At 50.1% G+C, this 12533-nt stretch overlaps 3 protein-coding genes across 3 annotated transcripts; 2 read left to right on the plus strand and 1 right to left on the minus strand.

The window, feature by feature from the left end:
* Window positions 1-62: 62 nt before the first annotated feature.
* Window positions 63-2545, minus strand: BKA67DRAFT_577754 (RanGTP-binding protein-domain-containing protein). The gene is made up of 3 exons (XM_046103654.1): window positions 2065-2545; window positions 1935-2003; window positions 63-1878 (listed from the first exon to the last, which is right to left on the minus strand). The coding sequence occupies exons 1-3, from the start codon at window positions 2173-2175 to the stop codon at window positions 142-144; spliced, it is 1917 nt and encodes a 638-aa protein (XP_045954036.1). The 5' UTR covers window positions 2176-2545; the 3' UTR covers window positions 63-141.
* Window positions 2546-2962: 417 nt separating this feature from the next.
* On the plus strand, window positions 2963-5960 carry BKA67DRAFT_577757 (P-loop containing nucleoside triphosphate hydrolase protein). Its single transcript, XM_046103655.1, has 3 exons — window positions 2963-3678; window positions 3747-5533; window positions 5602-5960. Exons 1-3 carry the CDS (start codon window positions 3345-3347, stop codon window positions 5656-5658), a joined length of 2178 nt encoding a protein of 725 aa, XP_045954037.1. The 5' UTR covers window positions 2963-3344; the 3' UTR covers window positions 5659-5960.
* A 2840-nt stretch (window positions 5961-8800) lies between these two features.
* On the plus strand, window positions 8801-11154 carry BKA67DRAFT_524319 (phosphoenolpyruvate carboxykinase-domain-containing protein; the record flags this gene model as incomplete). The annotated part of the gene is made up of 3 exons (XM_046098560.1): window positions 8801-9070; window positions 9133-9333; window positions 9811-11154. The coding sequence occupies 3 exons, from the start codon at window positions 8801-8803 to the stop codon at window positions 11152-11154; spliced, it is 1815 nt and encodes a 604-aa protein (XP_045954038.1).
* Window positions 11155-12533: the final 1379 nt, after the last annotated feature.

Below are 12533 nucleotides of genomic sequence, written 5' to 3' on the forward strand. Positions count from 1 at the left end.
TGTTCCTCTGCGATGATGCATGTGATAATTATTGTTCTATTTCAATTTCTTCTGATGTGGCCATCTCCGAACTCCTGGGCTATGCACGAAACGCAGTTGCAATGACTATTTTTCTCCTCCTCCTGCTCCTCCCCCACCCCTTCAAAAACCTGCTGGCCCACTGCCGCCTCCTTCAGGCCCATCAACATAGGGATCAAATCCCATCTTCTTGGCAGCCTCTGCCCGTGCTGCCCAGCGCTCTTTCCCGTGAAGCCCGCTCTCGGACGCCGACTCATCCAAGTAGAACTTCAACACATGATCAGGGATAGAGAGATGTGTCATCTGCTCGAACTCTTGCAGACTAGTTAGGCGGAGCAGCATCTCGAGCAGCGAGAGCGAGGTTCTGATCGCGCCGAACGGGGAGCGCTCTATCGTCGTGGGGGAGAGAGGTGCGGAGTCCTGGGCTCGAGGCTGTCTCATGAGCTCTGTGGAGGTGGAGAGGTCGACATCCTCGTGGCCGTTCGTGTATGCGTACGAGTGAGAGCTCGAGGGCGGGGAACTCGAGCCCGTGTTCGAGGCCACCCTCATCCGCTGGAGCTGGGTGATGAGGTTCTTGTCCACCGAGGTCCTCGATGCTGCGTGCGGCCTGGGCGTCCTTGGTGCGGATGATGCACCATCCTCGTCCGTTTCGCGTTCTTCGTCTTCATCATCTGTGGAAGAGCCTGAATCATCGAACTCGAACACTTCCATGGCCATCCACTCGGGGTCAATGTTATGAGGTATAGTCCAGGGACAACCGTTTGAGACATTCGAAGGTTTTAGAGGCGGGTTAACAAGGCCTTGCTGGGGTGGCTGAGAGACTTCGTCTGTCACCTCCGCTGCTTGGCTCTCTTCTCGAAGCTGGCGATCGATGTCATCCTGCGGACTTGGTTCCGAAAGAGTAGAATCGGAGACAAAGCTGGCCTCCTCGATGCTTTCTACAAGGTGATGTTGCTGCTCCAGCACCCGGAAATCAGCAGTATCGGTCGCAACATGGGTTTCATGTACTATCTGTGAAGTGTCTCTTTTAAGCAACAACACAGGATTGCTTGACGCGCCATCTTCGTTATTGATGTTCAAAATCCTGCCGACATCAGCGTAAAACATTTTCGATATCTGACCGACGGGCACTACTTCTCGGACCCCGGCAAGAGACATGCCATCGTAAGGCCCTGGCGCAACGTTTCCGTCCTCAAACGTGTGCACGCGTCCATCGTCCAGGTCTTCAACAATCTGCAGCTGATACGCGTAACCGGTCGACTGTCTATGGCCATTCGACTCAAATCCTTCGTCATGGAGCTGGTTCGTAGGCACACGATACAACCTGACTCGGGACTTGTGTATGACTTCCTGCCACATTGGCTTTCTCTGGCCCTCTTCGACTCCGTAAGCCTCGCCGTTCTGGGCGAAAGCGTGTCCCCGGAAAAGCATATACAATGACAATGTGAAGTCCGGTCCGATCTGCATAGGACGACTCGGGGCAAGAACAAATTGTGAGTCGCCGACGTTGACTACCATACTTGCTTGAAGTAGACGCGATGGTGAGAATGAGGCTTGCTCGGGCTGGATACCCCCTATAGCAGACACCCACAGGTTTATAGACGGAATCAAGTCGTCTATGCTGGCCATGAGCTGTTTCGTCTCTGTCAAGATAGACCGTAGCTCAGCCCCGCGGTCCTGTGATGACGGTTTCTTGCCCATGGAATGGAGCTGCTCTTCCAGAGTAGCTGCATCTTGATATCTGGCGGTCAAGGCGTCGATCTCATCTCGAAGCTCTCTCCCTACTCGCACAACAGCTTCCAGTGCTGAATTGCCACGCGTGTAGCGGAACTCGATTGACTCCAAGATAGGTGACACAAGCTAGAAAGTTGTCAATACTGCAAGTCTATAAAAAAGTTGGAATAGTTGAAACGTACTTCGATTTTCCGAGCAAGGCGCCGTTGCAACGCAGCCAGTTCAGCTCTGAGAGGGTGGTCATCGACGGTCTGGATGAGTGTGAGGCTCAGAAAGAAGAAACGGAACAGGGAGCCAGCGCAGGAGGCTTACCTTGAGTAACCGCGAACCTTGTTGTATCACTAATGTGGAAGTTAGTGCCAGGCAGGAACGTATAGCATAACTCGTTGCGTGGTAAGAAACGCGGGCCAGAAACGCATCCATGGCTTTTTAGAGTCGACGCCAGCACTGGGGTCATGCCTGGTTGTCTTGTTTTTTCCGTGAAGTGCGAGTTGGAGTCAGAACACATCCAGATAGAAACATGAAAAATGGTAGAATAAAAGAGAAAAGACAAAAACTCGTCAAGAGTTTCCAAACAGCCTCAATCCTTTCACACCTGTCAGGGCACTTCACAACAACAAAGTTTGGGTTCTGTGCACGCCGTGCATGAATTCAATTGGATGCTTTGACAGAAACGTGTGAAGCTCCCCAGCAGGGTGGACTATTGCACAGTGTGCAGCTCACTCCAAGGCCGTCCTGACGAATCATTATATACCTTGGCTGCCTATTTTGGTGGACCATGCTAGGCTTCTGGCCACTGGATCTGGGGTTTTAGGGGTTTTAGGGGTCGATACAGTGCAAACCTGGCTTTAATCACAGTCTCAAGCTTGAAAGCCGTTGACAGCATCAGCACATGACCAGTCCATCTTAGCGGGGACCCGGGCACATCCTGTCAGAGGAATGTAAGAAAAGCATTTTGCAAATATTAGATAAAACATTCATCTGCTGTTGATGTGATTTACCGGAATTGAATATTGCCTGCAGCCCAACATTCAAAGTTTAATCGTCAATCGTCAATTATCAACCGTCAACCGTCATGGTGGGGCAAATTTCAGATGGCGGGAAGGAACAACCCCGCTGATTAGGCACAGCTGAACTGCCACCCGCCTCATCGGGCCAGACGGGTTGTAAAATCGAGGGGCTAACACACGTAGACATACTCATGAGAATAGTCACAGTTTCTCGAGCCGTGATAGATATTGAAAGATCTGTATTACCAACATTGCAGGGCGCAGAACTTAGGCAGCAGATGATGCGTGACTCATAAACCATGCTCATGTTGTAGGACATGTATATCTGAACTCGGTTGCATCGCCCATGTCCCCGTCCCGTCCCTGGAGCTACAGCTCTTTCCGAAAATTCCAAGCACCACACTTTGCATTTGAAAATTGCCCCGCATTGACCTGGAGTCGCTCTCCCTGCTTCTACAACCTCTGTGATCAATACCAGAGGACTCAGACTCGACTCAGACTCACACTGTTTCCTGACGAGTCTCTTCACTGAATTCGGACCGCTGCATAATAACATCAGGTCTTTCTTAAACGATTGTGGCCATGTCCGACCTCAACTCCTGGGAAGACGACCCCTCAGCGCAGGATGAGAACCTGTCGCGTCAGGCGCAAAATTTGAACCTCAACAACCAGCAGAGACAAGGTGGTTTCAACGCTGGCGGCGCATCATTCACTCCCGGTGCCGCCTCCTTCACCCCCGGTGCCGCTTCCTTCACCCCCTCCGCTCAGGCCTACGGTGGCTACCCCCAGTACGGCCAGCAACAATACTACGGCGGACAAGGCGGTTACCCTCAGTACGGCGGTCAAGGCTTCAGCCAATACCAGAACCAGGGCCAGGGCGCAGGCTACGGTCAGCAAGGCTTCCAACAAGGATACGGTATGTCGTGCTGTCGCCCTTCCCAGCCTGGCACATGATCAACTTATACTGACTAATAAATAAAAAAGGCCAGCAATATCCTCAGTACGGCCAACAACAGTTCCAACAAACCCAGAACCAGAGACAGAATCAGCAGCAACAAGCAGCCAAACCTACTCCCACCATCGCCAAGCGCCCAGATTCCGCTGCTTCCTCGTCAGCGACCGACAAGCCCACAGTCGAGAAGACTGGTGGTACAAAGATCCTGAGCATTGGAGGAGACGCTGCTAAGCCCACGGTCACTAAGGAAGGTGCTGCTAAAGTCTTGTCCATTGGCGTGCCCGCTCCCCCCAAGGATGAGCCCAAGAAAGAGGCTGAGGCTGCTCCTGAAGCAGGCAACAAGGCTACCGCTGCCAAGGCTGTCGAAAAGGCTGGAGAGACCACCAAGACTGCTAGCGGAAGGACATCGCCAACACCATCAGCTGACTCGGGTCGATCTAGCCCTAGCAGAGCCGAGGTCAAGCAGTCCAAGGCAGCGGCTGCTGCTGAAAAGCGAGAAGCCGACGCAGTCGCCAAGGCGCAATCAGCTGATGTCGATGAAGAGACCTTGAAGGACATGTACGGCAAAGAGCACGTCAACGTCATCTTCATCGGTCACGTCGATGCTGGCAAGTCCACACTTGGTGGTGCCATTCTTGCAGCTACTGGCATGGTCGATGAGCGTACTTTGGACAAATACAAGCGAGAAGCAAAGGAGCTTGGGCGTGAGACCTGGTACCTGTCGTGGGCTCTGGATCTCACCAAGGAGGAGCGTTCCAAGGGTAAGACAGTTGAAGTCGGTCGAGGATTCTTCGAAACCGAAAAAAGACGATACTCGATCCTCGACGCCCCTGGTCACAAAACATATGTCGCCAGCATGATCGGCGGCGCTGCCCAGGCTGACGTCGGTATCCTCGTCATTTCTGCTCGAAAGGGTGAGTACGAGACTGGTTTCGAAAAGGGCGGCCAGACCCGTGAGCACGCCATGCTAGCCAAGACTCAGGGTGTGAACAAGTTGGTCGTTGTTATCAACAAGATGGACGACCCCACTGTTGAGTGGTCAGAGGACAGATACAAGGAGTGTACGACCAAGCTGGCAGTGTTCCTCAAGGGAACCGGTTACAACTTGAAGACAGATGTTTTCTTCATGCCCATCGCAGCGCAGCAGCTGTATGGTATCAAGGACAGAATACCGAAGGGTGTCTGCAAATTCTACGACGGGCCATCTCTGCTCGAATACCTCGACGGCATGTCTACTGTCGAGCGTAAGCTCAACGCACCCTTCATGATGCCCGTGGCTGCCAAGTATCGTGACATGGGTACTATGATTGAGGGCAAGATTGAAGCTGGTGTTATTAAGAAGGGTATGTCCTTGATCATGATGCCTAACAACGACAAGATCGACATCACGGCTGTGTATACCGAAACCGAAGAAGAAGTCGGCATTGCCCAGAGTGGTGACCAGGTCCGCATCAGATTGCGTGGTCTCGAAGAAGAAGATATCCTGCCTGGTTTCGTTCTCTGCTCGCCAAAGCGTCTGGTCCACAGGGTTTCAGAGTTCGAGGCTCAGATCCGCATTCTTGATCTGAAGAGCATTCTTAGCGCTGGTTTCAATTGTGTATGCCACGTGCACACAGCTATTGAAGAGGTCACTTTCTCAGCTCTGCTTCACAAGCTGCAGAAGGGCACCAACCGCAAGAGTAAAGTACCTCCTTCCCATGCCAAGAAAGGCGACAGCATTATTGCCCGCCTACAGATTATTGGTGGCGCCGGATCAATCTGCATCGAAAAATTCGATGACTACCCTCAGATGGGCCGTTTCACCTTGAGAGACCAGGTAAGTTATCCATCACTCAAACACAAGTGCTCTAAATACGGGCTGAGAAAACTAATAAATTTCCCCAGGGCCAAACCATTGCCATCGGCAAGATCATCAAGCTCATCACGGATGAAAATGCTTAAACGACCACCGCATGACTTTACGAAGCACGAGATTGGGCCAAGAGTTTGTCCGGGACGACTATACCGTATTCGTGTGGCTAGTCTCATGAGAACAGTGTATGTACAACGAGCTACGGCAACTAAGATAGAAGTGGAAACGGGAGGACCACTATGGAAAATGCTGAAGATCCGGGGACCTAACGCGTCCAGGATGTTCAGAGCCAACTCAGTACTAGCCATCGTAGATAGAGGGGCTCGGCATTGCATGCCTAGCCTCGAGATAGTTGACTAGGCTGCCAAGTATAAACACGTCGCAAAAAGAACCAATAGCTCGCTCTCAACTTGGCCTAATCTGTTACTATACCTATATATATATTCCGTGGAATGCTTACAATATTTAGATATTATGTGGTAAGTGGTAGGTTCATATGTGTTACACGGTTGTCTTGCCAAAATGTACAACATTTCCACTAAATTCACCGAGATCAGACATGAGTTATGACATTTAAAACATACACAAGTATCTCGAGTGGTTGTGCGTCTCCTGGAATATCTCCCTATTCTGCGAGAAAATTTCATCGCCTTAGATTCTGGGCATCATGTTCAGAGTGATGAGTCACCGAGTATCAATATTTATTGTCGTGAACCAACGGAGCTGCTGTCAATGAATGATCACACGCAACAGTTGTGCGACTCTCTGGATCAACAATTTGTACAATTGTTATGGAAGAGGGACACCATTGCAGTTTGTTGTTACTAAGTTGTCAACATGACTTTTTGAAAGGATTGAGAACGAAGAAGCAGAGGACATAAGGTATGACGCTATCAGTGTCGACGATTCCGTAACTTACAGTAGGCTGTAGGTATGTCGCAGGGGTATGTGCGCTTGTGTCACTATTCGCTGGCTGTGGGGTCCGAGTTCTCCCGATATCGAAATAGTATACAAATTTCGGAATGATTCGGTCACCCCTGCAGCGAGTATACATTTTCGGGACATCTCGGGCAGCACAGGGCTGGTTTTCCATATTCGGGGGATTGCATAGCGATGGGGTAATATGCGGGGAGGGGGGCTGTAGGTGGGCTAGCGTCCGCCCGGCAATCTGTCAAGCATGTGAAGCATTACTTGTCGGGTTTCAACTATTGTGTGTTAATCAGTCTAGATTGCGCATAGATAGACTCGGAAGAACTCGGCACCGAATGACGACTGAAGATGGAACTGTGAGGCTATGTCTGAGGCGGCAGTTGCACTAGATACGCCCCCGGCTGAGCGGAAGAGTGTATAGCCAGGCAACCAGGGAAGCCAAATTTGCCCTGGTAACCTTTCTCCGCGAGCTAGGAAATGGGACGAAAAAGCTTGTCAGTTTAAGAGAGAGGGCTGGAACGGAATCGTTGCATTAGCTACATTTCCTCAACTGGGATCGCTGATGACTTCACAGTTTATAGTTGTGGGCACTACGTCTCGGTGTTATTGTGGACGAGCTGCACGCGATACCTGTGACAATGTCGTTTACACGGGCACGCAAGCCGCAATTTGTAGAAGCAATGGCGGCCTCCTGGCCCACTTCCGTTGTGTCGGGAACTTGGATCTTAGAACCTGTGTGAGTTTTGCCAAGCCGAGTTTCCCATGGGCGTAGACAAAAGTTTTCATTAAAACGAGCTCGTGACAGACAGCCACAACGGGGAGCTCATTTGTCGTGCGTACGTGCAGAGTCACGATGGTAACCCATCCCAGGCGCTCTGATAGTTCGGACTGCCCAAGCCAGACTTCCTTCCTAATGCCCTTGCCCTGACTTTACGTAAATTGTCCTTGTGGTTGACTCAATTTGCACGCTTTCCCGGACTGGCTTAAAGCATCTCATGAAATATCCAGATTTAGCTTGCAAATATTGAGCCGCTGATAAGCCCCAGGCCCCGCGCGGGTCATATCGGAGGTGAATCTTTGGGGGACCCATGGCGGGTGCGGGGCGCTGGGCTGCATCACCTTTGGCAGGGCTTGGGTCGTCATTGAGGACCGTGGAGTTTATGCAATGCGAGCGCTGGTCTACAATATGCAAATTTCTGGCTGACGGTGTTGGCACGGGCTGGGTTATTAATTATATCTATCTGTAAGCATCAGAATTTTCGCCAACTCAAAAAAGCACTTGTAAGACATCGATAGGTAGTACTGTATCAGGCATGTGAATAATCGTTGAAAGTTTGGGTGTATGCCAGCTGAGTGCCTGGGGCACCCCACATTCTGTCTACCCCTGTCATTATGAGTTACCGCTTGGTGGTCCCGGAAAGTCAGAGGGCAATCTTTGACACGAGACGGGTTGAGAGCCCCTGTCAAGCCACGAGAATGCCCCTCCTAACTCTCTTCGTGAAAACCGTTTGTAGATACTGATCGACGTTCCGGCTACCTGATATCGAAATCGAGATCCAACCACAAATACTGAAAGTGTCATGAACTACAGGAACAGCGAGAGAGCTCAGTATTACTAGATGAAGGATAATGGTATATCAATTCAAAGGCAAAAGACAAGTAAAGTTTTGTGACGAATGTTTCGAAAATGCACTACCTGTTGGTTCAACTTACGGCACGAGAAAGTGTAACCTGGGTTGACGGAACGTGGGCAATGATCTGGGGAAAAGTGGGCTGTATCCAGAGTCGTTCTCCAATCAGGAACTGGTCATAGTCAGAGTCCCGAATACCCACCTCCTAATACTGACAACGCAGTTGTTATCTAAAAGCATCTACACTGCTCATTATGTGTGCTCGCAGATCCTGATAATGGGAATCATTCTAGTTAGACTGTTTTACTATCCCGACAATTTACTAGATTTTGCATATACCATGTATCATCATGGCCAAAAGATAATCAATCATGCATGGCTATGTGCAAATTCCGGGGTTGCAGGGTCATTGCTCCGGTTTGAATTCGTGACCCAGCGCCCAATCACTATTAACGATGACTACTGACCTATTGGATGTGTCCATCTAGTTTCGGCTTCTCCACATCAGGTTTACTTCTTATATCCTCGGTTTCGGCCCATGTATTGGAGGCCCACGACTAACAAGTCTCAAGCCAGCATCGTCGTCCTGAATCGCCCGTGTATCACCGACAAGTGGATCTCACTATCCAGTCCTCATCGTTATCAGAGAAGAACCCAGAGTTTAAGAACCATGGCCAACCCCATTGCAAGAACAGCTTCTCCCATTCCAAGAACAGCTTCTCCCTATCCAGACAAATCCGTCACCGGTCCTCGTGGTCAGCAATTGAAGTCCGCAATCACCCATTCTCTTCTCCAGGATCGCAAGATGATTTCCAACAACAAAGTCAATAAGACAGCCCTCCACCCTGGTGGCATTGAGCCCCAGCAGGAGGTGGAACATACAGAACTTGAAATCGAACTTCACGACAAGGCACACATTGACTACGACCGAGTCGCCATTGTACGTCGGCTCCAATATTCGGAACTCGTATCTTGTACAATGCTAACGTGGTTATTGAACAGATTCACAACCCATCAGTCGCCGCGTTGTACGAAGATGCTCTTGTATACGAAGTCGGTTCAGCCATCGCTTCCAGCGGTGCCCTCACAGCATACTCCGGTGCGAAGACCGGTCGATCACCCTCAGACAAGCGAATTGTTAAGGAGCCATCGTCAGAAAACGATATCTGGTGGGGGCCCGTAAACAAGCCTATGGCACCTGAGGTACGATTCACTCTTCTCAATTGTTCTTTTCTGCCATCATCCCAAATCACAATGTCTCTCTGTCCGGCGGCATTCCCATGCCCTGTACTCCCCCGTCGTACAACACAAATCACTGCCCCACCACGCCTCACACATCCTCCCCGCAATGGTTTAGACGTGGGTTTCCGGCCATGGGGAAACCTTGCGTCACAATGAGAATTCCCTTCTGTGTCATTGGTGCAGGTCATAACCTCGGGACTTCAGAAATCTGGAAATCTCGGCATTTTGTGGGCGCTTGGGTTTGCAACGGTGCTGAATCTTAAACATGACCACGAGGAGTGTGTCCCAGTGGCGTCATTGCTGCAGTAGATCACTGCACCCCGCCTTTTCACAAGCCACACTAAACACTAGCGGGTGTACCTCACGTGCCTCCCTTCATCTTTACCATCACGCCTCAAGAGCATTCATACAATATTGTGGCTAACAACTTAATAATAGGTGTGGAAGATCAACCGCGAACGTGCTGTTGACTACCTGAACACCAGGACAAGAATTTACGTCGTTGATGGTTACGCTGGATGGGACGAGAAGTACAGAATCCGTGTCAGAGTTGTCTGCGCGCGTGCCTACCATGCCCTGTTTATGCGCAACATGCTTATCCGCCCTCCTCGTGAGGAGCTGGAGCACTTCCACCCCGACTACACAATCTACAATGCCGGTACTTTCCCTGCCAACAGATACACTGAGGGTATGACCTCGGGCACTTCAGTGGCCATCAACTTTGCCGAGAAGGAGATGGTTATCCTCGGTACTGAGTACGCTGGTGAGATGAAGAAGGGTGTTTTCACTGTTCTGTTCTACGAGATGCCTATCAAGCACCACGTTTTGACTCTTCACTCATCCGCCAACGAGGGCAAGGATGGCGACGTTACCCTTTTCTTCGGTCTGTCCGGAACTGGCAAGACTACCCTGTCTGCCGATCCCAACCGTGCCCTGATCGGTGACGATGAGCACTGCTGGAGTGATCGTGGTGTCTTCAACATTGAGGGTGGTTGCTACGCCAAGTGCATTGGTCTTTCTGCTGAGAAGGAGCCCGATATCCACGGTGCCATCCGCTACGGCTCTGTCCTGGAGAACGTCGTCTTCGACCAGGACACCCGAGAAGTTGACTACGATGATGCAACTTTGACCGAGAACACTCGATGCGCATACCCTATTGAGTACATCTCTAACGCCAAGATCCCTTGCTTGTCTGAAAACCACCCCAAGAACATCATCCTGTTGACTTGTGACGCTCGTGGTGTATTGCCGCCCATCTCCAAGCTCAGCAGTGCTCAGACCATGTTCCATTTCATCTCTGGTTACACCTCGAAGATGGCCGGTACTGAGGATGGTGTCACTGAACCGCAAGCCACATTCTCCTCATGCTTTGCACAGCCTTTCTTGGCTCTTCACCCCATGAAGTACGCTAAGATGTTGGCCGAGAAGATTGAGAAACACGAGGCCAACGCATGGCTCCTCAACACTGGCTGGGTCGGTGCTGGCTACACCCACGGTGGAAAGCGCTGCCCACTCAAGTACACTCGTGCTATCCTTGACGCCATCCACTCTGGTGAGCTCGCCAAGGTTGAGTACGAGACTTATGAGGTCTTCAACCTGCCTGTCCCCAAGACCTGCCCTGGCGTTCCTGATGAGTTGCTGAACCCAGCCAAGGCCTGGACTGCGGGCGAAGAGAGCTTCCAACAAGAAGTCAAGAAGCTTGGTGGTCTCTTCATTGAAAACTTCCAAAAGTACGAGTCGGAGGCTACTGACGACGTCAAAGCCGCCGGTCCCGTTGTTTAGACGTTTGGCTTCACAGCTTTTGTTTTTGATTTATCGATACCTGCCATATTTTATGAGGAAGGAAATGCCAGATTTGGAAGGGCCAATAGCCTCACGTTGGGAGAAGTATATATATCCAGGGAGGAGAGATTGGGGTTATCGAATTGGGACATAGCTCTAGTGCAGAGCTCACTGTACAACTTAGGTACTTGTCGGAATGGGGATGAAAAGTTCCGCAGAAAATTCTCGGACTTGTGAGGTACATTGCCGGAATAGAACAGTACCGGTTAAGAATGAATGAAACAGATTGGATAACCAGGTATTGGACATGCACATTGAATGCACAATATGTGAATTAAGGTCTCGGGACCGAATGTATGACTTGCAAATGCATTTCAAACGACGACTACTTCCTCGGAATGATGCATCACATGGATTGCTGTTTACGACTTGTCACACACGAGAGAGTGTTCACGTCTACGATTCAGACCATATCAGCGTGCCTCGTACATTTACATGCAGTATTTCGGTCGAAGGGAAGCCCAATTTCAGTCTATTAGGGTCATATATGTAGTCAATAAGATCTAACGAGAAATTCCCATGGTCTGTCAGGCTTTCCGAGGTTAAATTTCTATATTGACAGAACTAAAACATATGTTAAATAGAAAGATTATTGTGACAAGGCAAGTATGGAAACGGCCATCACATATTCCGGGCTAACGAAATACAAGAGTGAACCGATATTGCCACTCTAGTTGTCATCTTGTCCGACCTCAGCCATTCTGTCTTTGTCCGCACTATACTTCTTAGGCCATAAGGCAACTTACATAGGCAAGGAAAGCCAGCTTGTTCGCTTGACCACAGACAAGCATCATACTTGATTGATGTTCAATCCTGATAGCGATCATAGGGAAAATATGAGGATTCCTACAAGATAGGTTTGCACTACACAATACTGATCCCCCCTAGCCCTGCTAGCTATCTACATACCACTGGGAGAGGCTGACAATCGCATGATCATAATCGCGTAGTTAAGACAAGGATTAATGCAGAGCAGTAACAATAAATTAACCCCGCGATCACGGGTCGGAGAGTGCTCATTAGGTGAAGGTCCGTGCGCGTGCTCAAGTCAAAACCTTTCTGATTCTCGAAGCTACGGCCTGCTGTGTGTAGGCTAACGTTATTAGAATAGAACAGAATCCAAGCTCATGCCCCGCCAAAGTGCTCGTTCCTACAGTACCGACTTTACGGATCCGTACTTGCTGTACTACCGAGACAGGGATTTGACAATCAGATAATCGCATTGCAAGGCTTAATTGTTATTAAGTAAGGCTGTAATCCGTAACGGCAAGCGGGTTGTCACGCTACAGAGCTCTGTTCACCTACACTCTCGGAAGTTG

Source organism: Truncatella angustata (genome assembly GCF_020726525.1).
Source record: "Truncatella angustata strain MPI-SDFR-AT-0073 chromosome Unknown BKA67scaffold_8, whole genome shotgun sequence".
Lineage (NCBI taxonomy): Eukaryota > Fungi > Ascomycota > Sordariomycetes > Amphisphaeriales > Sporocadaceae > Truncatella > Truncatella angustata.

What these genes read in the sequence shown, in the direction of transcription:
- BKA67DRAFT_577754 (XM_046103654.1), bottom strand. Translation starts at nt 2,175, where the DNA reads ATGGATGCGTTTCTGGCCCGCGTTTCTTACCACGCAACGAGTTATGCT. An exon ending in AAGGTTCGCGGTTACTCAAG is followed by an intron (nt 2,004 to 2,064) that starts GTAAGCCTCCTG and finishes ACACTCATCCAG; the next exon opens with ACCGTCGATGACCACCCTCT. An exon ending in GCCTTGCTCGGAAAATCGAA is followed by an intron (nt 1,879 to 1,934) that starts GTACGTTTCAAC and finishes ACAACTTTCTAG; the next exon opens with CTTGTGTCACCTATCTTGGA.
- BKA67DRAFT_577757 (XM_046103655.1), top strand. Translation starts at nt 3,345, where the DNA reads ATGTCCGACCTCAACTCCTGGGAAGACGACCCCTCAGCGCAGGATGAG. An exon ending in AGGCTTCCAACAAGGATACG is followed by an intron (nt 3,679 to 3,746) that starts GTATGTCGTGCT and finishes TAAATAAAAAAG; the next exon opens with GCCAGCAATATCCTCAGTAC. An exon ending in GTTTCACCTTGAGAGACCAG is followed by an intron (nt 5,534 to 5,601) that starts GTAAGTTATCCA and finishes AAATTTCCCCAG; the next exon opens with GGCCAAACCATTGCCATCGG.